General features: G+C 36.9%; 1 protein-coding gene across 2 annotated transcripts in view; it reads right to left on the bottom strand.

Annotated features, from left to right (window-relative positions):
- ROCK2 (Rho associated coiled-coil containing protein kinase 2) overlaps positions 1–23,785 on the bottom strand; it is a 114,182-nt gene that overhangs the window by 14,979 nt on the left and 75,418 nt on the right. The window contains exons 12-29 of one of the 2 annotated variants that reach the window (XM_083377894.1): positions 21,173–21,221; positions 18,746–18,881; positions 18,492–18,583; positions 18,059–18,305; positions 17,679–17,785; positions 16,106–16,265; positions 13,360–13,520; positions 11,703–11,887; positions 9,381–9,450; positions 8,326–8,429; positions 8,023–8,209; positions 7,149–7,242; positions 6,968–7,062; positions 6,644–6,823; positions 6,043–6,208; positions 5,565–5,741; positions 2,576–2,646; positions 1,268–1,356 (exon numbers count right to left, since the gene is read on the bottom strand). In XM_083377894.1, the coding sequence (XP_083234020.1) occupies positions 1,268–1,356; positions 2,576–2,646; positions 5,565–5,741; positions 6,043–6,208; positions 6,644–6,823; positions 6,968–7,062; positions 7,149–7,242; positions 8,023–8,209; positions 8,326–8,429; positions 9,381–9,450; positions 11,703–11,887; positions 13,360–13,520; positions 16,106–16,265; positions 17,679–17,785; positions 18,059–18,305; positions 18,492–18,583; positions 18,746–18,881; positions 21,173–21,221 (2,370 nt within the window). The remainder of the gene's footprint in view (positions 1–1,267; positions 1,357–2,575; positions 2,647–5,564; positions 5,742–6,042; positions 6,209–6,643; positions 6,824–6,967; positions 7,063–7,148; positions 7,243–8,022; positions 8,210–8,325; positions 8,430–9,380; positions 9,451–11,702; positions 11,888–13,359; positions 13,521–16,105; positions 16,266–17,678; positions 17,786–18,058; positions 18,306–18,491; positions 18,584–18,745; positions 18,882–21,172; positions 21,222–23,785) is intronic. The other variant, XM_083377895.1, reaches the window with a different exon arrangement.

Here is a 23,785-nt window from a genome sequence, read left to right as displayed (position 1 = left end):
GCCACTCCAGAAGGCGTATTCTGTTCTGTTGAAGCCATTGTTTTGTTGAATTACTTGTATGCTTTAGGTCATTGTCCTGTTGCATCACCCATCCTGTGCGGAGCTTCAGTTGGCGGACAGATGGTCGTATGTTTTCCTGCAAAATGTCCTGATAAAACTCTGGAATTCATTTTCCCATCAATGACAACAATCCATCCAGGCCCTGAGGCAGCAAAGCAGCCCCAAACCATGATGCTCCCTCCGCCATGTTTTACAGTGGGGATGAGGTTTTGATGTTGGTGTGCTGTGCCTTTTTTTCTCTATACATAGTGTTGTGTGTTTTTCCCAAACAACTCAATTTTGGTTTCATCTGTCCACAGTATATTTTGCCAGTAGTGCTGTGGAACATCCAGGTGCTCTTTTGCAAACCTCAAACATGCTGCAATATTTTTTTTGGACAGCAATGGCTTCCTCCGTGGTGTCCTCCCATGTACTCCATTCTTGTTTAATGTTTTGCTTATTGCAGATGTGTCAACAAAAAATGTTAGCATGTGCCAGAGATTTCTGTAGGTCTTTAGCTGACACTCTAGGATTCTTCTTTACCTCATTAAGCATTATGCGCTGTGCTCTTGCAGTCATTTTTACAGGACGACCATGCCTAGGGAGAGTAGCAACAGTGCTAAACTTTCTCCATTTGTAGACAGTCTGTCTTACCGTGGACACATGAACATCAAGGCTTTTGGAGATACTTTAGTAACCCTTTCCAGCTTCATGTAAGTCAACAATTCTTGATCATAGGTCTTCTGAGAGCTCTTTTCTGCGAGGCATGGTTCACATCAGACAGTGCTTCTTGAGACCAGTAAACCCAAAACAGGTGTGTGTTTTTAAAGGGCAGGACAGCTGTCAGCAACACATCCAATATCATCACACTGATTGGAGTCAAGGTTGGCTTATTCCTGGCTCCAATTAGCTCTTGGAGAAGTCATTTTGCTAGGGTTTCACATACTTTTTCCACCCTGTACTGTGAATGTTTACATGTTATGTTCAATTAAAACATGACAACAGCTAATGTTTGTGTAGTATTATTTTAAGCAGACTGTGTTTTTCTATTGTTGTGACTTACATGACGTTTAGAGCGCATTTTATGGCCAATTCATGCAAAACTCCACCTAATCCCAAAGGGGTCACATACTTTTTCTTGCAACTGTAGACTATGTTAACAGTGTTCCAGAATCACAAAAATATCAACCATAGTCAGAATGAAAACAAAACGTATTAAAATACTTACTCTATGTCCAGTACCATATATGGGTTGGATTGTTCTTTATCTTGTTCATTATGATAGAATAGTATCTTCTTGCTACTGACTATTGTATACTGTTAAAGAATACAAATGTAAGTATAAGCTGCAAATTGATTTTATTTATACGATCAAATTTTGTAAGGCAAATTTTACAGAATGAAAGTATGTAAAATGTTATTTTAATAAGGCAATTTAAGGACCAGGTATCTTCCAGATGGACAGTCAAAATATGAGAGTAGCCTCTCTTCCTACAAAACATATTTCATCTTAACTTGAAACTTCAGCATTTTAGTCTCTAGTTATTTATTAAGCATATTTCTATACCACTGCAATAAAAACAACTATCAGCAGCTTACATTTTAAAAAAAATGAAACAAAACGAGTACAGGCAGTCCTCGACTTGCAACGTTAATTGAGCCCAAAATTTCTGTTGTTAAGTGAGACATTGGTTAACTGAGCTTTGCCCCATTTTATGAGCTTTCTTGCCACAGTTGTTAGGTGGATCTCTGCGGTTGATAAGTTAGTAATCTGGCTATTAAGTGAATCTGGCTTCCCCATTGACTTTGCTTGTCAGAGGGTCACAAAAGGAGATCACATGATCTTAGGACACTGCAACTGTCATAAATAGGAACCAGTTGCCAAGCGTCTGAATTTTGATCACATGATCATGGGGATGCTGCTAAGGTTGTGACTATGAAAAATGGCCATGTCACTTTTTCAGTGCCGTTGTAACTTTGAACAGTCACTACATGAACTGTTGTAAGTTGAGAACTACCTGTACAAAAGATAAAAACAGAACAGCGTGTGACACAAAAATGAAAGGAAAAAAAATGGGAGGAGATAAGCAACTTGATACTTGCAGACATTTTGGTCAACAACTGACATATTACTTAACTGCTGATCTCTGATCTGTGACAAACTAAAACTGAACATCTGGATGGAGGGCTGTTGTGCACTCTTTTCTGCAGTACACCTTTTGAAAATTTTCTACACCTAGCACTCCCTGTGAAAAATTTAACCAAGCAGAAGAAAGCCAGCGAATATAGACAAGGAACAACTCTCTGTGACTGTATAAGCTTATCTCATAGCAAAATAGTATGGCATAATAGTTTCTTCACTAATAGCTTCTTATACTATTAGCGAAGCAGTCTTTTGACTGTAATACATAGCCAGGTCCATAATTTCTCAAAAGCAGCACAATAACAGAAGCAATGATTTGCTTTGTTGGTTTTTGAATAGTGCCTAGTGATGCATATCATGTCAAAGTAATTTCCTAAAAATTGTATTACTTACCTTTTTTACCCAACCAAATTTCTTTGTGTTGTTTCTAGCAGGCAACGATAGCCATCCTTCAAGTCGTGACTCTGAAAGGGATTAAATTAATATTTTAAAACAGTATAAACAGATATTCCATTGTTTTAATGTTATGTCTCATTAAGAAAAATGGCATTTATTATTCACTGTATTAATCTATCTTTTAAGCAATAAAACAGCTGAAATTTACAAGCAAAACAAGCAAAGTTCTCTTACAGTTATACCACATCATGTAACTATATCACATTCTTATTAGTAAATATATTACATCCCAAAGCAGAAATACACAAAGCATTATTATTGCTGCCTTCCACTCATTTTTGCAAAAAATCAAACAGAGCAGATTTTGTATTGGAAGATACTCTGCAAGGGGTCTTAGTGCATCATCTGGCTGGCCTTCAGCTGGGGAATTAGAATAGGGCCACCTGATTATTAGTTCAATACAGAAAATTAAAAAAAAAACTTTTATCTTTGGAACTGTGAAGTTATATTTCAGGATTGTGAGGAGCACCACAGTTAATATACAGAATGTAGTGTGCTTTCTCCCAAAACCAATTACACCAATTTTTGTTTTGAATTATTATTTAGGATGAAGTGCTTAAATTCAAATAAGCAAGCGCATCTTCTTTAAAGAATTGTTGTTTTTATAGATCTTTCTTAAAGTGCAGCATTGGAAATAAAGTTGGAATATAAAAATTATTGAACGTTAACTGGAGAGATATTAATATGCAAACTGGATAAGAAGTAGTTTGATTTTTACCAATGAAAAAACAGGACTTATGTTTTGCATAATTATGTAGTAATGACTATATGTGATTGCTAAGATGCATAAGTTAATGTTGCAAATAAATATAGAGGATGAATATGTCCAAGACTGTATGACCAAATGGACAAGATATTTTGGTAATAACATAATGCCTGATCAATTGGAGAATATGTGGAGTAAAGGATTGAAATTTGCATTGAATTATAACTTGAAAGAGAATTTTTATAGGATGATGTATCATAAAAATGTATAAGAAAGTGTCAAATATATGTTGGAAATACAATCAATATGAATGCACTTTTTATCATCTTTGCTGAATATGTAAGAAAGCTAAGAAATATCTAGACCAGATATTTACTTTATATATATATTGATCAGATATGTACTTTAATTCAGAGAATTCTTAAATGTACAATTGAAACCAGAGGTTTTCCTTTTAAGCTTGATGGACAGATTAAAAAAAACCATGGAACTCTTATACATGACAACAGCAAGATTTCACTATATGCAGAGATGGAAAGACTCAAAATACACCTAATATATCCAGTACATGATTTTTTCTTCTGTCTTCCATGTGGTTAATATACTTATTCATTGGCTTAGCAACAGAATATTATTTTGTTTTACAATCAAATATTCATATTTATATAATTTTACTGCTTTCACCAGCATATTCAAAAATATTTTACAAATAAAATGTGGAACTCCACCTAAGTGCTTGTGTAAGAACACATCTACTAAGCAATTAATTTAGTACTGATGTTTTGTTATTTAGTATTCATCTGTACTGATAACAGCCAATGATTGAAACAGCTTCAAAGGTTTTAGAAATATTGCCTACATTTTCTCCTCATGCCAGAAAAGCAAATTAGCTCTCCAACACAGGGTGGGGTGTTTTGGTTTTTTCTGGGGGGGGGGCGGCAACCTGTAAATGTTTGATAGTTCATTGCAGAAAATTCATTATAGATCTTTCATATCCTGGAAAAAATCCCATGATTGGCAGTCTAGAATAAATGTATCTATTATTTTTCTCTTTAACAAGTAAAGCATTATTAATTAATTTTATTTAGGTCCTGCCTTTATTATTTTTTATAAGCAACTCTAGGCAGTGACAGTACCTAATACTCCTTCCTCCTCCCATTTTCTCCACAACAGCAACTCTATGAGGTGAGTTGGGCTAAGAGAGAATGATTTATGCAAGGGAAAGTCTATCATATATACGACAGAAACAGGAGGACACGGTCCTACTATATAGTCTACAGAAAGTTGTCACTTGGACTGGAGAATATCCTCTTACCATGTTTGTCTGTTTTTTAAAGATACAGAGACTGATTTCTGAGGAGATAGTGATTCTAGTTCAGGAGGGATTTTTTGTTGTTGTTCAATATATGAATAGCTCTTGCCACAGAACATAATGTGAAAAAAATCCATCACCACAACTCTAAATTTAAACTTACTCACTATTTGGTTTTTAAATAACTACACTGAAAGGTGTTTCATAATAAAGTCTCAATTTAGACTTTGGGCTTTTGGAGAGAGTGAAATATTACAGAAAGTGTTTTTCAAAAGCACAAAGCTACAATTAGATGGACTAATTTAATCTAATTGCATTTCTAATTGAAATTTCCCTTCACTAAATGGTCAGAAACTACCATTTCAGTGGAACAACTGAAGCTTGCAATAAGAGCCTCATTTATAAAAAATACAGTAGGTTAAAAATGTACTAGAAATATATATGTGTTTGAATAACATTTGTATTAGACCAGTATGGAATTATAATTATTTATTGTTATAATAATATATGTTATGTTTTTGTTGTATTTTTCACTTTTTCATCAAAGCACTTTTTATGTTTTTTTTATCTTTTTGTCAATGTACGTATCAATATCAGTATTATTTTAACACTTTCCTGTTTTGTTTTTTTATATTAAATAAATAGCAAGAAAAAATAAATTATTAAAAAGCTTGCAGTCCTAATTTTTCCCCCCAGCAAATCATACGCATCGAGGATCTGCAGATAAAAGGGAAAACATGCATATCTCATGCACCTATATGAATGCAACATCCACATTATTTAAGATTAATATTAGTTGCTGCTCCTTTCTCATGCGGGACATTCCTCCTTGGTCTCTACTGCCCTCAGTGTTAGTAACGGAAAATAGGCAACAGCACTTCGTCACTACACATGTTCTGGAAGGTCACCTGGATCGTCAGGTTCTGAAGGGGCTTGTGCAGAGGACACTGCTTCTTCCTCAGAGTCAGAGTCAGAATTGAGAAACACACAAGAGCTGGAAGGTTTAGTAGCAATACTGACAGAGGTGGAAGAGCGTTGGTAGGTAAAAGACATAGATTCTGAAGTGTGGGACTGAGTGATACGAACTGAGCACCCAACAGAAAGAGGGGGGAGGGGAAAATGCAGAAAAGGATTAATGAAAAATAGATTTTAAAAAAAACCCCTCACACAACTGCTTATTTTGAAATAAAACTGTGCAACAGATCTGGATTTGCACAAGAACCATAACCTACTTTTGACATTCAAAGGTAGCTTGATGCGAATGGATTAAAATTCTAGTGACAGAAGGATGAAGAGATGACATTTTCAATTGGAACTTCCCAAAATAGAGAGTCATCAATTGAAACGCGTCTCTTTCTCTCCCCAAAAGAGAAGGACAAATCTTACCAGGGAAACCATCATCCGTTTCTACTTCACCAGGGCCACATATGCTGCTGTTGTCTAGGCCAATATGTATTGACTGGAGCTGGGACCGAAGCTGTTCTATGTCACTATCTTTGCTGTCCAGAGCCATTTGTAGTTCAATTCGTATCTGGCTCTCTTCTGCTATTTGCTGTAAAAGGAGATTGATGAAGCATAATCAGAATTAATCTTTAATGCATGATAAAGTCTTGCTTACAGAGATGGTTCTAACAGCAATCTCTTAACTCAAACCACTAAAAGGAAATTAAAGAAAATAAAAACAATAGATTGTACTATTTCAGTACAGTTGGGTGAGGTAGTGAAATTAGGAGATTAGAAAGAGATGAGACAAAGTCTCCTCAGAAGTGTTAACACTTAAATTGTCATCAACCCCTGCCTCGTGACCACCAGTGTCCTGTCACTGGAGGGATACTAAATTGTGGGACGTTCTCTAATGATTTTCAAGAAAACAGGAAAAATTAAGCTAAAGAATCACAGTGTCAAATAAATTTGTAAATACCTGAAACTTCACGAACAACTTTCAACAACTATGCAATAGTTTCTTACTATCATGTAAGATACTTACAGCTTGCATTTCATTGATTTCTTTCTGATATTTAATCATCATCTGAGTTAATTTTTCCCGTTCGGTTTTCAACTCCATATGCAGTTTCCTGTTCTCCTTTTCTTTTCTTCGGACATCTGTGTCAGCTCCTCGTTGGATGGGAATTTTTCGATTCATAACTTCTGCCAACTTATTCACAGCCTGGAGGAAGGGAGCATAAGAGAAGAATAAATGGGCAGCTACTTCATGTGATTAAAATTAAATACATTCCTTTCTCTCCTCCCTTATGTATAACACTGCAGTGATAACTGCAGTCGCTTTCCCATTACTTCATTTATACGTTACCTGTGTTTTCATTGTTCTCTCATAAGCCAGCTGTTTTTCAAACTGAGTCCTTAGCAATTCAAGATCATTTTCTTCTTCATTCAGATGGGCAAGCCCTGTCAATAAATAACAAAATAGGTAGCATTTGTGAAGCTAACATGAAATCAATCACTTTTACTTTTACTTTTAAAATAATACTCACTTTCTTGAATTTCCTTCAGCTTGTTATTCAGCTCTTCCTTTTCATTTGCGAGGTTTGCCACATCACTAGTCAAAGTTCTGTTTGCTTCTTCCAGCTAAGACACAGAAATTATAAGAAGCGTAAGTCATAGAACAGAAAAAAGCCAACCAAGCATTTAAGTAGGAGTTGAGATTCCAAGTGAGGATGGGGGAGGAGGCAGAAGCTTCCAGCAAAGGGACTCATGGCAACTGTGTGGGAAGCAGACAAAAATAGAAGCTTAAAAACAGGATTGTAAGGGAAACATATCAAACAGTAGTAGGGTTTAAAGGTAAAACTAAGTAACAGGGTTGAAAAAAATTAGCACAGGTGGAATTTGGAAAGCAGAGTCACTTGCATCAGAAACCGTCATCATATCTGTGCTAGAAAAAAAATGTTCCAACTAGAATCCCTCTAAACTACTTACAAATAAATACATTGTACTCTCAAAACATTATTATACACTCTGATGAACATGTAACAGAAGTACTGAAATCTATTAAAGGTGCTACTGTAAATTCTGGGACAAAGAAATTAAATTTATGGTATGGAACGTTTCTGATGCCATAATATGTCTAGCCAAATTCAGAGCCAAAGCATTTAGTGACTGCAGTGTAACATTGTACTTGGCATATTTATGTGACACTGTCTAAATAAGTTTGATCCCAGGAGGTTTTAAGTACTGTTGTCGGTTGCAATTTCTCATGCAGTTTTTTTAAAAAACAAAACAAAACAAAAAAACAAAAAAACCACCAAACAGGAATGCTTCATGTTCAAGGGACAAATTTGCACAGATCGACAAGGCTACGATCCGAGTCATATTGTCGAATCACTTGGCTGTTTCGAGTGAATCACTTACTGATCCTATCGTGGCATCTTTTTCAGCAAGCTCCTGTTTGTGCCTTGCCATCATTTCTTTGATCTCCAGTTCTTTCATGATCTTCTCTTTTTCCAGGTCAGAATACTGTTCCTCAGCAATGGAGCGAGCCAACTGTTCAGAGTCTGCCTTTGTTAACGTGATCTCCAGTTGTGCTGCCAAGGAATCCCTGCAATAAATCAGTGTAAATTAAAATTGGTATCCTAATAAATTAGCACTATGGCCGATGATGCTATATAGGAGTTCTGTCACTGACTTCTATTATTTAAGCTACCACCTTCTCACCTCTCTTCTTGTAACTCTTGTATCTTTTGTTGTATTTCTTTACACAGTTTGGCTTTTTCTTCACATTCTTCTTTAAGTTCCCGAACTTGTGTTTTATACAGCGTCTGAAATGTTTTAGAAGAGAAAAGCAATATACACATTATAGCATTGGAGCAACCAGATGAAATGGAAAGGAATTGTGTTAGAAAAGCGGCCCGCTTTAAGATAAGGAATCTTCGTAACATTTTCATCAGGTTTAAAATATATGTAAAACAAGGTGGTTTTTTTCAATATTACTTACAATGACCAGATAATTATCACTTGTAGATATGATAGCTATCAAATATTCTACCTGACTAAATTAATACATATATTCATATTTATTATTATAAAAGTAAAGGTAAAAGTTTCCCTATCCAGTTGTTTCCACCTCTAGGGGGCGGTGCTCATCTCCATTTCTTAGCCAAGGAAACCAGAGTTGTATGAAGACACTTTCCGTGGTTATATGGCCACCAGGACTATATGTACATTTATAATAAAATATATTAGGAATATGACAGCCAGTATGATATACTGATTAATAATTCAGACTAGGAATGGGAAGAACTTCATCCTTCAGTGTATTGATTTGGGCTAAGATGGTAACAATAGGATTGTTACATCTTTCCTGTAAGCAATCATATTATAACCAATCATACCACTTAGCTGACTTTGATTTTCAAAAGTTAATCAGTGTTGGACCTGTCTAATATCTGGAGAGAATATTAGACTGATAAAAGGGCAATGTTTTATTATTGCCAAAGAAACAAACTGGACATTCACTGAATCTTGTGGACATGAACTAAGTCTTGTAACTTGAGGGACACCACAGTAAGCCCATGCTGTTGATGGTGCTTTATGCACTCATATAAAACAGTATGAGATATGCTACTAGGTCAAACTTTTAGAAAAATATAAAGCACAGTGACTAATAAATCAATAAAGCCCAGAATATTTGTAACTGTATGATAAATCCAGAAAATATATAAGGCTTAACACTTAAGAAATAATACTGAATACGTTAATATTCTACATACCGAAAAATATTGTTCTGCTTCAAGTTGGTCTTGAATTTCTTTCATCTGCCCATCTGCATCTTGACGATCTCTGACAGAGAATAAGATAAATGCAATTTTAAAATACTACTACTTCTATGACAAACATTGCTGAAATGCACCATTAGCTTTCTCCTTTATTTTTATCTGCCAATTGAGTGGATTAAGTCCATGAGTAGTATGCCAGCAATTTCTAAATAAAGACTGATATACTTTCAGAAACAATGTACTAGAAAAAAATGGTTAATTTATCTATATTTGGAAGAGAAAACATACTATTCATGGACTTAATCCACTCAGTTGGCAGGACTATGAAAGTTAGATAGAGGTGAAATGGGGACATACTGGGAGGAGATATTCCTTCTGCCCTGATTGGAATGACTTTCAAAGTCTTGATTGCCAAGGCTTAGTAAAAAATCTTTTCAAAGTTTTGTCACGTCACATTTCATTCAATGAGGAATTGGAATTCAAAGGAAGACAATGAGACTGTGGACGCTTGTGGAGGGGAAGAGAATATTAGTCATGTCCTTTCCGATTCCTTGCTATATGATACTGGTCAAGATCTGTGGTTGCAGGACTGTTTGACCCAAGCGCACAAATTCTTTCTTTAAGACATAAAGGAAATAAAAAAACCTGCTTTAATCTTCTCGATATTTTTGCACATTCTAGCTTTTCTTATTTATCTGGACCCACTGAATGTACCGTTTCCTTTAGCAGAAAGGCTAGACAGGGCCTATTATGCTGTTGCTTCACCATTATCCTCAGGGGAGAAAAAAAAACCCTAGAAGTTAGCTCTGGAAAGAAGGTTTTCCCTTTTAACCAGAACTGACTAAAGGTATTCCTTGCTTTATAACCAGAATTGAGTCTGGAATTATGATAGTAAAATCATTCTGGTTGTTAATCAGGTCACCATAAGACTGGATCCAATTTTATGACCTCTTTGGCAGCAGTTATTGAGTAAATGCCATGGCTGCTAAGCAAATATTGTAGTTATTAAGGAACGGCTAAAATTTCTGACAAAGTGCATCGTAAATTGCAATCAAGGGAACTGCAAATAGTGTGATGTAGGCAATTTGCCAAGTACCAAAAATGTGACCATCTGACTAGGGGGGGGGGAGGAACAGACGGTCGAAACCAAGTCATAAGTAAGCACTGGGGAGATATGTCATAACTTCAAAGTTTGAACAAGTTGCTAAGTGGCCAATCATAAGTCGAGGACTATTTGTATTTGGCCCCAGACTATTCCTTGTTCCTTTTCTTGTACCTCTCTTGCTGTTTTGGCTGAATAGTAGATCTTGAGTCTCCACTTCTCTTCCTACCTAATCCTTATTGGGCTTGAAAGACAAATCCTATCTGTCTACCAAGCACAGTAATTCCTTAGTTTTTCCTGAACAGGATCAAGTGAAGTGATTTTCTGTCTGTTGCAGAATGAAGAAAAGTGCTCTTTATGAGATGGGGTAAAACACACACACACACACACACACACACACACACACACACACACTTTTCCTGTTTCGTTATACTTGGATGGATGTTCCCCAAGCAAGAGCAGACAGGGAGACACGCCTTCTACCTGTTCCCACATAGGGAAACAAATGACCTCAGAAATGTCCTTTGCTCTCCACCTCTGACTGTATCTGGCTTACAAGGCTGATAGGGGGAACAAACCCAGATTCTTTTTATTCCCTAAGCAGATGCGCAGCCACAGAACTGCCTGTGTCGATGAGGTTTTAAAGTGTAATTTTTCCGTAGCAATTTATGATACCAGTACATGCAAAAGAGGCATTCAGTTATGTTTTTTGACTTACGGCTGTGAACAAAAGCAAAAGTCAAGAGCTCCCCAGTTTAGGTGTAGAATGTCCCGTTGTCCCTGTGAAACACCCTGTCATCAGAGGTGAGAATTGCTCTCACCCTTCTGGTCTTCCAGAAGGGTATTAAAACTTGGTTTTACCATTTGGATTGGGGCCCTGAGGGTGCACCTACCGTTGGCAGTGGCTGATGTGGTAAGAAGACATTACCACCTCTTGGTCCTAGTTTTTTTTAATAGTTTTGTTTTTAATGTGCATAGTTTAAATGTTTTAATTGCTTTTATATTTATGTTTTTATGATCTGTAAGCACCCATTTGCCTGATAGGGGAGATGGACGGCATATAAATTTAAGAAAGAATGATAATAGTGCCAACACTGCTGAAGAATTGATTGAAACCCTACATGTTGATACACCATAATTTAGCATTGCCCAGCTCAGTTTTGAGTCACGATCAATTGTAATGGAACGGAACATTTATTCCTTAAAGGACTTACTTGCGGAGCTCATTATTTTGCTTTTCTAGGCTTAGTTTAATTTCAATAAGATGGTTATTTTCTTGTTTTAGCTGCTTCTCTGACACCTTCAATGCATTCAGTTGCTGGCTTTGCATTTTGAAATCATTCTGGATGAGGCAGCGTTTTTGCGTTTCTTGTTCAATTTTCAGAGTCAGGTTTTCCACCTGCAAAACAGATTGATACTTTGTAGACAGATTTTTACGACCACGTGCATGGGAAATAACGTGTTTCACGCTCATGTAATTTAATTACATGATGTTAATCATGGGCAATCGTTCTCCTCGGATCGCAGCTGCTTTGAAATAGAACTTAATGGTCCTATGTAAAGAGTAGTTTTAGTCAAGGAATTTTTTTTCTAGTTTACTGATTTTTGTTCCAGCTGCAGAGTAGGATAAATCGTATCTAAACAGAAACTGTAAACAAAAGGTTTATAGCCATAATGAAGCATTTCATTACAAAATTAATGTCCCATTCCTAACTGAAAGCCAGTCCCATTCTCCAGTCAAACTTTAAGTCCTATAAATGTGCCCTTTCAGAACTAGTCTTACGGCCCAATTTAATAGATATTTACACAGAACTAATTGTCAATGTCCAGTGGGATTTATACCCAAGGCTAAGTTTGTCGTTTTTATTATACAAGGCTTGAAGCTAATATAATCAGTAATTAAACACTCTTCCTTGAACTGGAGAATTTTGAAACAAGTAAACGTGTATTCAAAATAACACATTAATATCCAATAAAGCTCTTTAGAGCTACAGGGAATGAAGATGGCAATTTTTAATATGTAGCCAAATGTTTTGATTAATATTCATGAAATATAAATAGCTTTTGTTTTTCATTTAAAAGTTTCACATTTCAAATTACTTACAGAACGGAGAAATAAGAACCTAAAATATTCCATACCTTTAGCTTATACCCTAGAATTCATATTCCTGATTTTTAAACTTTTCCTGTGCTGCAACCTCTGAGCCCATGCTCAAGTACTGTGATCATCAAAAGGTGCACCAATGGAGCATGATATGCTGCTAGCATTTGACAAAGAAACATAGTAAAGGTAGTCCTCGACTTATAACCATTCATTTAGTGACCATTCGAAGTTACAGACTTATGACCATTTTTCACACTTACAACCATTGCCTCACGTGATCAAAATTCAGGTGCTTGGCAACTGACTCATATTTATGACGGCTGCAGTGACCCGGGGTCACGTGATCGCCTTTTGCCACCTTCTGACAAGCAAAGTCAATGGGGAAGCCAGATTCACTTAACAACTGCAGCGATTCACTTCACAACAGTGGCAAAAAAAGATTGCAAAATGGGGGGAGATGACTTAACAACTGTCTCACTTAGCAATACAAATTTTGGGCTCAATTGTGGTTGTAGGTCGAGGACTAACTGTACGTGCTCAAAATTACCTATATGATTTTTTGGGATCAGCTGATTCTCTCAATCTAGTCCACATTTGGTTTTTATAAAAAAAAAGTTAAGCCAATATAAATTATAAAAGCGGAACAAAAACTTAGATCTTGATAGAGAATTATTTTATCATAAATGTAACAAACGAGGGGGAAAAGCTGTAAGTAGATGGAGCGTAGCAAATATTAAAATTGATTTTTTTTAAAAGTTTATACTTACATCTTCACTTAGTTTATCTTTCTGCTTAAGCAGCTCATTTATTTTCTGCTGGGATTGCTTCAGATCGCAGTCCAACATGGAACACTGCTTTTCAACTTCCAGTAAGCAGTTTTCTACTTTTTGCTTTGTAGCCCTTTCTTCTGAAAGTTTCTTTTCCATTTCTGTGAAAGGAAAAAAAACAGCTACTTTGTTATAGGGAAATTCACATTGGCATATAGTAAACAATTTTAAACAAACAATTCTTTGTTTAAAATATATACACGTTTTTTGTAGAACTTGAGACCTAAGTAATACATTCAGGCACACAAAAAAGGATGGAATAACTTTGAGAGGGAAATGACAGAACTCAGGATAGGATCTGCATATTAATAATAGTCCTGTGAACTGTCCATTTTAATAAAAAAAACTTGAAATGGACAATTATTTTAGTACTTTATTCAGGTCTCCCAACCTTCCAATGCATGGTAAGCTTTTCTTTTTTTCCTCTCTCTAAAGACATTTTGTGCACTGTTTCAAGTATTCTCAATATTGCTTAAAAATATGATTCACTGTTTAACATATAGGATGTACACATATACAACAAGCACTTTCATTAAGCAAGCCCACAATCTTTTTTGTGCAAACAAGTTAATATATCTATACATTACTTGATCAGGAGATTTCATATACTATCTTTGTTACATAATTTAAGATTTTCATATAAGTTTAGAGCAGTATTATACAATTTATGAAATGGTTAGCAGCAGAATTCTCTGTATGACCCATTCGAGAATCAGTTCTACTGCCTGCTTTAGTGTTTACAGAAATGAAGCTCCAGTCAAGTGAGTCATATTTTGCCTAGATCTCTCCAATCCCATCCCCAATGTAGATGCAGACATATGTCTGAAACTAAGTAAACATAGGCTAGAACACTTTTAAGAAGGCTTAGAGAAACTTCTGAAAAAAGTGATGTCAAAGCAAGAACATCCAAAGTTCTTTTGAGGAGTTTCATCTGTCGGAACCATGACAAAGGGATCCACAAAAGAAAGTGTGTGTGAACAAAGGAGCTCCATTTGAAGGCTTTTATTGTGCTGATCATCTCAAGCTATAAAATGTGCTTAGAATAGGAATCCCACAGCTTTTCACAATGCCGCTTGGTGTGTGTGTGTGTGTGAAAGCCCTAATAAGCAGGCATATACATAGAATGAAGGCTACTGCTAAGCTTGTAAGCCGCCCTGAGTCTTCGGAGAAGGGCGGGATATAAATGGAATTAAAATAAATAAAATAAAATAAATCCTCATGCCAATCCTATATAGAGGTCAGGAAGCCACAGTATACAGAAAACACAAGAAAAAAGAGATGGGCACCAGGATGGAAAATGAGTGAAACAAAACCGTATACTCTGCTCTATTTATTCAACCTATACACTGAATATATTAAAGGAAGCTGGTCTGCAAATAGCCAAGAGTGGTTTTAAAACCAGAGAAAGAAGCATCAACAACTTGTTCCGTGCTGATGGTGCTACTCTGATGGCTGAAACGCAAAGGATCTGCAAGTTCTAGTAATAAAAGTTGAAGAACGTAAGTGGAAAAAAATGGGACTAAAATTAAATATAAAACAGACCAAGCAGGTAAAAGAACCAGCATTAGAATTGACAGTGAAGATACTTGTCTTGTTGGACTGATGATAACTGTAAAGGCTCCATCAGTCACGAAATGTCCCACAGATTAGCGCTTGGCAAAGCAGCCATGAAGGCCGTGGTAAAGACATTCAAATGTCTATACCAGGGGTTCGCAACCTCGGCTTTTATGACTCATGGACTTCAACTCCCAGAATTCCTGAGTCAGCTATGCTGACTCAGGAATTCTGGGAGTTGAAGTCCATGAGTCATAAAAGAGCCGAGGTTGCCTACCCCTGGTCTATACCTATAAAGACTGTAATAGTGCAAGCAATGGTATTCTTTGTAACCCTTTATGAAAGTGAAAGTTGGACTTTGAAGAAGCAGGATAGGAAAAGCAGGGCTTTTTTTGTCATAGAACGCTCAGAACGGAGTTCCGGCACCTTTTTTGGATGGAACCTTATAGGGTAGGCAAGGTGGGTTGTATGACATGTGTGAGTTCCGGCACCTTTTTCTTTTACAAAAAAAGCACTGAGGAAAAGTATAGATTTTTTTTTCAACTCTGATGTTGAAAAAGACTCCAGATAACACCTTGGACAGACAAGAAAACAAACCAAGGGAGCACTGAACAGAGTTCTCACTTAAGGCACGAATGACCAGACTCATTTGGACACATCACGTGAAAACTTAGGAAACTGGAGCAGGCTCCAATGCTGGGAGAGGTGACAGGAAAGAGAGGAAGAGAATGGACAGCAACCGACAGCAAGATGGATGGAGTCCATTGCAGTGGCATAGGAAGGCTGTTGGAAGAAGAACTAGATTGGAGCAGATTATCATGGAGAAAAATTATGTGGTCACTAATAGTCTGACTTAATGGCACATGGTCAAACAAACAAACAAACAAAAACAAAGTTTTAAATTAAGATTAGCTTCTGAGTTACAACAGTGAAATATGTGGATTTTTATACATGTAGGTCTTTTCCAATCTTTCTTCTATTCCTGAACTGATGGAAGAACCTTAATCAAATAATCATTTCTCTGTGGAGTCATCCTGAAGCTAAACTGTCACATTCATTTTTTTTTTGAATAAGAGGCTGAATATAAGTAAATGCTAAATGAAGTTATGAACATGTGATATTAAATGCCTACCTTTCATAGCTTCAGACTTGGCTTCCTCAATCGATTTATATATTTTGTTTTTGTCTGCTAGTCGGGCTTTTGTTGCTTTATGTTCAACCTCTTCTTGCTCCAGGTTTTGTTGCATGACTTTAAGCTTGTAAGTCATATCTATTTCCGTGTTGCTCTTCTCCTGTTAGGCATAAATCAAAATATCTCATGATTATATCTCATGATTATTATAAACCCCATGTAAAATGCTTTATTGGAACTGTTGGTTGTAGACAAGAAAAAATGTAGGCTTTGACCTAGGTATTCAGTCTGCTACCTTAATTATTACGCAAGCAAGCGGATATTAAAACCATGATGAAAAGCCTAACGTGAGATGATAGGAGCCACTGATCAAGGCAGCATGTTAAATTGAATAGAAACCAAAAGAGACAGTGATGCGTGAAAAGAGAACGAGGATACTATTTTGCCCGGTGCTGGTATTTTCTACTTGCACAAACCGGTTAGGTGAAAGCTATGTAAACCTGTGTGCCCTCATCTCTGTAGCATGGAGAAGACTATGATTCTTTTTTTAAAAAAATCTATAGAAACGAACACATCTAATTACATATAAAATTTTGTTTTCCTAATAGTATTCTGGTGTGGACTATTAAGCAACTCTGCTTAATCTAGTTACAATAAATCTCTCCTAGCTCTCCTTAAAATTTACATGGATGTGCTAATTGTTTTGCCCTCAGAAAAACTGTTAAAAGCATTCTGAACATTTTATTTAAACCTCAATATAAAACTTAAATATTTCAAGTTTCCTGGTTTCTCTAGCAAATAAGGACATGTTGATGTGAGAGTAAAATGTTAACAGGGAAGTTAAGCAGATGGCCAAACAGAACACGACTGTTTACAGCTCTATGTATGCCATTCTGCCTCTTAACTTTTTTTTTAATTGTTACAGAAAAATAGAGAGATTCTGTGGGTAGATTGCAGTTAAGCGTTCATATTGGCATGTTGTGCTAATTTTACTTTGCAGTTGGAAACTGCAAAGATGTGTATATGCTTTACTATGTCTTACAAGCACACAGTGTTATTGCTATTGAGGTTTCATAAATGCTCAGACTGTCACAGTCTAAGGCTTTGTTGAACTGTCTAGTCTTGGGACACAAATGCATTGTGTGCGTGGACCTATGCTTCAAGCCTGTTGCTGTTCTTGAACTTTATTTAAATATACCAAGCAGAAAACTGTTCCTTTGAGATTTTTGACGGATCTGCTCTTTCTGCACTCCTTGTGCATTTCCTTTTTGCTTTTAGTTTGTTCCAACTTCAAAGGTGTTATTAACCCAATATTCACTGAAAACCACCACCCAGTTCACTATGTGTGGTTAGGACTCAAAATCTGGGCGTTCGTGTAGTATCTGTCAATAACTCTTTACAGAAGCTGCAACTTTTCCAGACTGGTGTAACTTGATTAAAGGAGCTGCTGACTCCGAATCATGCTTCCCCTTCAAATCTGGAGTGCTGCAGAGTTCTATTTGTAAGGCTATGAATAGGACCTTATTTTATTAGCTCAACTGAACAATATAGTTCTTTTTTTTCTTAAGTTTACCTTTTCCAGGTCTGTCAACTTATCCTGTAATTGCCTTTTCTCCGCCTCCATTTTAGCTAATGTATTCTTCCCATTTTTTACTTCTTCTTCCAAATTAAGCACTCGGCCTAGGAATATTCAAAAGATTTCAACAAGGAAAAAAGCATTATCTACATATTAATTAAAGTGTAACACTTTACATGCTTTGATTACAAAACCAAACCATTCATGACATATTCTGAAGGCAGAAGGAACATGAGAAGAGTTGGCTGATTCCTGTGAATGTGGACATGTTGATAAATTATATGTTTAATACCTCTAAAATCCCCGTTAAAATGGATAGTCACAATACCCTGCCCCTATGATATGAAAATCACTTTCCAAGAGACTGGTTTTCATACCCTGGAGGTCATGGATAATTTCTGACCCATGAGTCCGATCTCTTCTTTCAGATTCTAGAGCTGACTGCAGATTCAAAAAATCCTTCTCCAGTCGGAGCTTAGTATTCTCTAAGGCACAGTTTTTATCCTGCAGATCTCTGTTGTTAGCTTCCAGCTGCTGAATTTGCTTTGTACTTTCTGTTTGGTTCTTTCTCAACCTGGCTGCTGTATCAGACTCTGTGCGTAGCAAGGCATTGGCTTCATCCAGCTATTGAGACACAAAAATACATTGCAGCATTACACACAAACTAAAAAAAGTAAGCTTTTATCATGGATAGTATCATCCATTTACTGTAGCAATGCATAACATATAGCTTTTAATTATGAAGTTACTCGGAAATTAAAAGTCTTAAGTGCCACTGGGAGTCGAACTTAAAACAGAATGGCAACTTGCCTGCCTTTGTAGCTGAGTGATTTTTTCATTTGATATTTGGGAGTTTTGATTCCTCTTTTTCATATCCTCAAGTTGATCCTTTAAACTGTTCACTGAAAGAAAAAACAAAGCATTAATTCCATCACACAGGTTTCATAACAATATGTCACAAGTTATTCCATGCAGCAAAGGCAGAGAATGGGGATTCGTCAATGCTCTCCCCCTCTGACGCCACAAACAATGTAGTTTTTCTTTATTGTTTTTGGTGAACGTACCGTCATTTTCTAGATTGCGTTTTCGATCTGCTTCGTGTTCTGCTTTTCGCTGATATTCTGCATTCTTGTGCTGAAGAAGAGCCTTTTCCCTTTCCAACTGTCTGAACGAAGATTCTAGCCGTTTCCTTGAAGATGTCTGGGAAAATCATGGAGGAAGAGAAACACGATGGGGACATTTTTTCTAAAATGACAGTAAGGAGTCCCACAAATTTTCTCAATGCAAAAATCAAAATCATTTCTCATTTGACTGCAGCAAATATACAACACAACACTCAGTAGATGGGATTGTGCCAAATCGCTCCCAAACAGCAGAGAAGTCCCAGAATTCCATGTGTTAGAGCAGACATGTCAAACACAAGGCCCAGGGGCCAGATCCAGCCCACAAAGTGGTTTCATGTGGCCCGCGAAGCCATCCTGGAAACAGTGAGGGAACGGCCCCCACAGCCTTGGCCCTGGCCCAGAGACCCTCCTTCTGCCAGAGACCCTCAGATCTGTCCCACTCCTGCCCGGGCCCCCATAGGCACCCTTGATGCGAATGATGTAGAGCTGGCCACACCCACCCAGTAGGCCATACACACTCTAGCCACACCCACCCACTAGGCCACGCCCACCCTGGCCATACCCACCCGGCCCCCTGAGGGCAACCGCAATGCTGATGCGGCCCTCAATGAAATTGAGTTTGACACCCCTGTGTTAGAGCATGAGGGTTTGAAAGCATAAAGTAAGCAAAATGGATTTCTAGCTACACAAACAATACAGGGGAGTCCTCACTTAAGAACAATACTTGGAATCAGAATTTCTATTGCTAATTGACACGGTCATAAAGTGCAACTTCGTGCAAAAGCGCTGCTTAGCAACTGCAGTTCTGGCACTTAGTGAGTTCTGCAATCACGTGAATGGGAGTGTTGGACCATTGTCAGTACAAGGACCGGTGTTATAAGTCCAGCTATTCAGTACTGTTGTAAATTTGAATATTTGCTGAATGAGTGATTGCTAAGTAATTGTCAGTTCTCTTAACAATTCTCTCTGTTAACATAACGCTTCATGCCATTCTGAACTATCAGCCTCATTCTTAAGAGGATGCAGGGGACTGATTTCTAGAACGGGTTATCAGGAAAGACCTCAACTTTCTCACATTGGTCTGGTTTGCGCAGTATATGAAAATATAACCCATGATATACAAACTACAAAAACCTGTCTCAGGAAACATACTGAGCCAAAACCAAAGCAATCCACAGCATAACAGAGCATGCTGAATGGACCTTGTGCTGCATTTTAAAAAAACTTCAGATGATGGGAGGTTTACTTGTACAAGCTGTCTCCAGCACTAGTAAAAAAAATCCTACTCTCCTCGTGCGACCTAGGTTCCTTGACACAATGGCTGATGGTGCCCAAGGTATAAAAGATAGGGAGCAATCAATTTAGTGTACTTGATTTACAGGATTGGCTACATCACTAATACCAAAAGAGCTATTTGGCGGGATAAAAAAATACCTCCTTTAAACTGACCTTGCCTACCGGAGGCTTTATAGGCAGGTTCATGAAACAAGAATGGTAAGAATGCAGAAAAGATCTGCCATTGCCTTATTTTGCTATGTTTTTCGACTTCCTTGTGTAGCCATGGAGAATCCCATCCAAGCACTAGCCAGGGCCAACCCTGCTTAGTTTCTGAGTCCAGATAAGGCCAGCTATTATAGCCACGGAACTGAGAGATTGAACTGCCCCATGGTACATTGCAAAGAGGACCTCTGATTTGTTCTCATTAGTAAGCGAGCGTCCAATACCTAAATATCACATAAAAGATTGGCATTTAGTTGACTTCCTACCAAAAGAAACAACAGATAAGCAACATATATCTTTTGTGCCTTTAAAAAGAATATATATTCTGCATACTTTTTCACTGACGCAGTGCCACTGCCTCAAATGTAAAGAAAACATGCCAAAGTAGATATGTAAATGAAATACATAGATAATCAAGGCTGAAATCGGTCCGCCTAAGTTCCAGAGGAGATTGCCCTTCCCTTCCCAGATACATTTCCTGTGGTATCAGGTGGCTCAGTGCCTCACCAGATTGTTATTTTTGCTTTTAAACTTTATTTATTTATTTATTTTGAAAGAAAAGAGTTTAAAGTAATTTGGCACACATCACCAATGTTCAGAAGACAATGCTATGTTTACACACTCTATTAAAAGGACAAATAAAGATAGTGTGACTTAGTCAATAAGTTGTGTGACTTTGGGGTTTTCCAAGTAAAGGTTTTTACCCAAGATGCATCAGTGCCACATAAGAATTAAACTGATTCCCCCCCCCAAAAAAAAACAGGTCCTGCATTAATTCTGAAACACTTACAGCGTCTCAAATTAAAATTCAAAAATTCAAAACGGTATTTAATTACACTCAAAATATAAAACAAATTATTCATTTACCTCCTCATCCAATTCCTTCATTATTTTCTCTAGACGATTATTAATAGCTCTGTAGAACAATTAATGTGAGAGAGGGACAGAATTACAGATGGAAAAAAGATTTTCTTTAGTATAAAATCTTCTCCACAGTGAAAATGTAACCATTTATAGGTACAAGGTCAAGGTCCTGGGCAGCAGGCTAAATTGCAAGTAATGCTTATCTAAATATGATTCTTACACAATTCTGTTTAGCAAGGTTTATTGAGATAGGTAGAATGAAGTCAGATTTCCCACAATTCTTATAAGAACTGAAAAATGAACTACAGTATTTCCAAGTTATAACCAATATATACCCATATTACCTATATGATTCTAACGGATAATTCTAGCTAATTCTAACAGCCTTTCCATAAAACCAACAAGGAGATAGGTCTCTTCAACAATAATTGGCTAGTTTGCAGGTGGCTCTTTAAATAATGATCTCTTGAATCTCTACTAGTGCAGGAACCAACTCTTATATATGCAGCTGCTAAATTACAGATAGATCTAAACTTTCCAAATTCCCCTCAAAATTCACATTAGATACCCAAATTATGACATGAACAGCTTGCAAAAACTAAAGTAACAAGCAAAGAGAGCAATGTGATCTACAAAAGAATATTTATTTTGGATGCTTTTCTGTTCTCTATTTACTACTTAATGACAACGCACGTTACCTATAGAATAGCAGATGGAAGAATCTGGAAGAAGAGAAAGCATCACTACTTAATACTTTGCTTTTGTTTGTTAAATTTGGAGATTTGGGTTAGAAGTAGTAGGACCCGCTAATTAAGCCAATCCCTATTAAACCTTATTTAATAAAGGATTATGTCCAGTTTTTAGACATATTTTCTTCAGGCCCCAGTACCTTCTTTGATCACCTCAGTATATTTTCCTGTCATTTTGTGTAAGTGCAAAAATAGGCTTTACAGAATTGAACTCCTCCACAAAAAAATCATTTGCAATGCTACTGCCCCCCCAACCCTGGAAAACAAAGTCCAAGATCCAAACAAGTGTCATATCTGTATTCACCGTAATCCCTCAACATCTCCCCCCATTTTATATGTTGTCCCCCAGCAAGCAGGATATTGCTCAGCTTTGCTCTGTGTGAAACTTTTTATCCTCCAACTCAAAAATCACCACATACCAATACACAGCAGCACTGTGAACACTTTTGGATTTTTCAGTATTTCTGCATAAATATGACCTAAAGAGTCATATTCTCCGCAAAAGTCCTAAAACTAGATAAAAGAGAACTCATTTAAACAAATGAATCTAAAACATTATACTTGTTCATTTATTTGGTGAGGAAAATGATGCAAAACAACATCACGTGCAAAAGTATGTGAACCTCTAGGATTAACAGTTCATTTGAAGGAGAAATTAGAGCCAGGTGTTTCAATCAATGGGATGATAATCAGATGTGAGTGTAGGTGATCCTGCCTGGCTTAAAAGAATTCTAGGTATTCAATATCACAGTCTGATCATTACAGCCCAGGGATGTAAAAGGATTTCATGACTAGAACAAGAGAGATTTCTTAGGGCTTCTGAAAAGCAGGTTTGATATTCACCAGGACAGAAAAAGTTACAAAATGATTTGTAAAGATTTAGGACTCTACCAGTCCACTGCCAGGCAGACTATGCACAAATAGAGGCAATTAAACACCATTATTACCCTCAAAGTAGTGGTCAGCTAACCAATTCCATGTCAAAATCAAGGCATGGAACAGTCCAGGTGGCCTCAAAGAACCCCAGGGTAACATCTAAGGAACTAAAGGCCTCTCTTGCACTGGCCAATGTCAATGTTTATAAAGCTGTTACTAGGAGAATACTAAATAACAATGGTGTGCATGGCAGAGTGGCAAAGACCTAAAAACCTGGCTCTTTGAGCTATCTGGCCTGGACTGAGGGGTTTTAATGATTTTAAATTGTGATTTTGACTTTTTGGGGCTATACTTAATTTTATTTTATTTTAATTTTATATTGTATTGTTTTTAAATTCTGCCCTGTAAACCACCCCTGAGTCCTTCGGGAATAGGGCGGTATATAAACCGAATTAATAAATAAATAATAAAATAAAGAGAAAGCCAATACTTTCCAAAAAGAACCTTGCTATCTACCTCTCTGCAGTTTGTGAAAACCACATGGATAAGCTAGAAAGTTACTGGAAGAATGTGAAGGGAAGAATTTAAAATAGAACACCCCCTCCTTTTTCTTCTTCTTCGCTTGAATGAAAACGCTATGTTTAGCAAAAAAGGGCAAATCCTGCATTCTAGAGCAAAAGCTTTGGGCCATCTGTGCAGCCTAGTACTTAACTTGGCTTCCGCCTGCTTTGCTGCCTCTAGATCAGGCTTATTTGCTATTATCGATAGGATGATGAAATTTTGAATTATACTAGCAAATTCTACAGGAAAATATTAGGGTACCTGTCTAAGAGCTGAAGCTATGAGAAAACAGGTCGTGCAGTAAGACAATGACTTAAAACGCACAATTTGCAAGAGCAAATAGCTAAAGCAGAAGAAAGTTAATGTTTCGGAAAGGCCAAACCAAAACCCTCACCTTAATCCTTCAGAAATGGTGAGGAAGGGCCTGAAG

The sequence above is a fragment of the Vipera ursinii genome (genome assembly GCF_947247035.1).
Source record: "Vipera ursinii genome assembly, chromosome: 1".
Classification (NCBI taxonomy): Eukaryota; Metazoa; Chordata; class Lepidosauria; order Squamata; family Viperidae; genus Vipera; species Vipera ursinii.
This window is presented reverse-complemented; position numbering and strand designations above follow the sequence as displayed.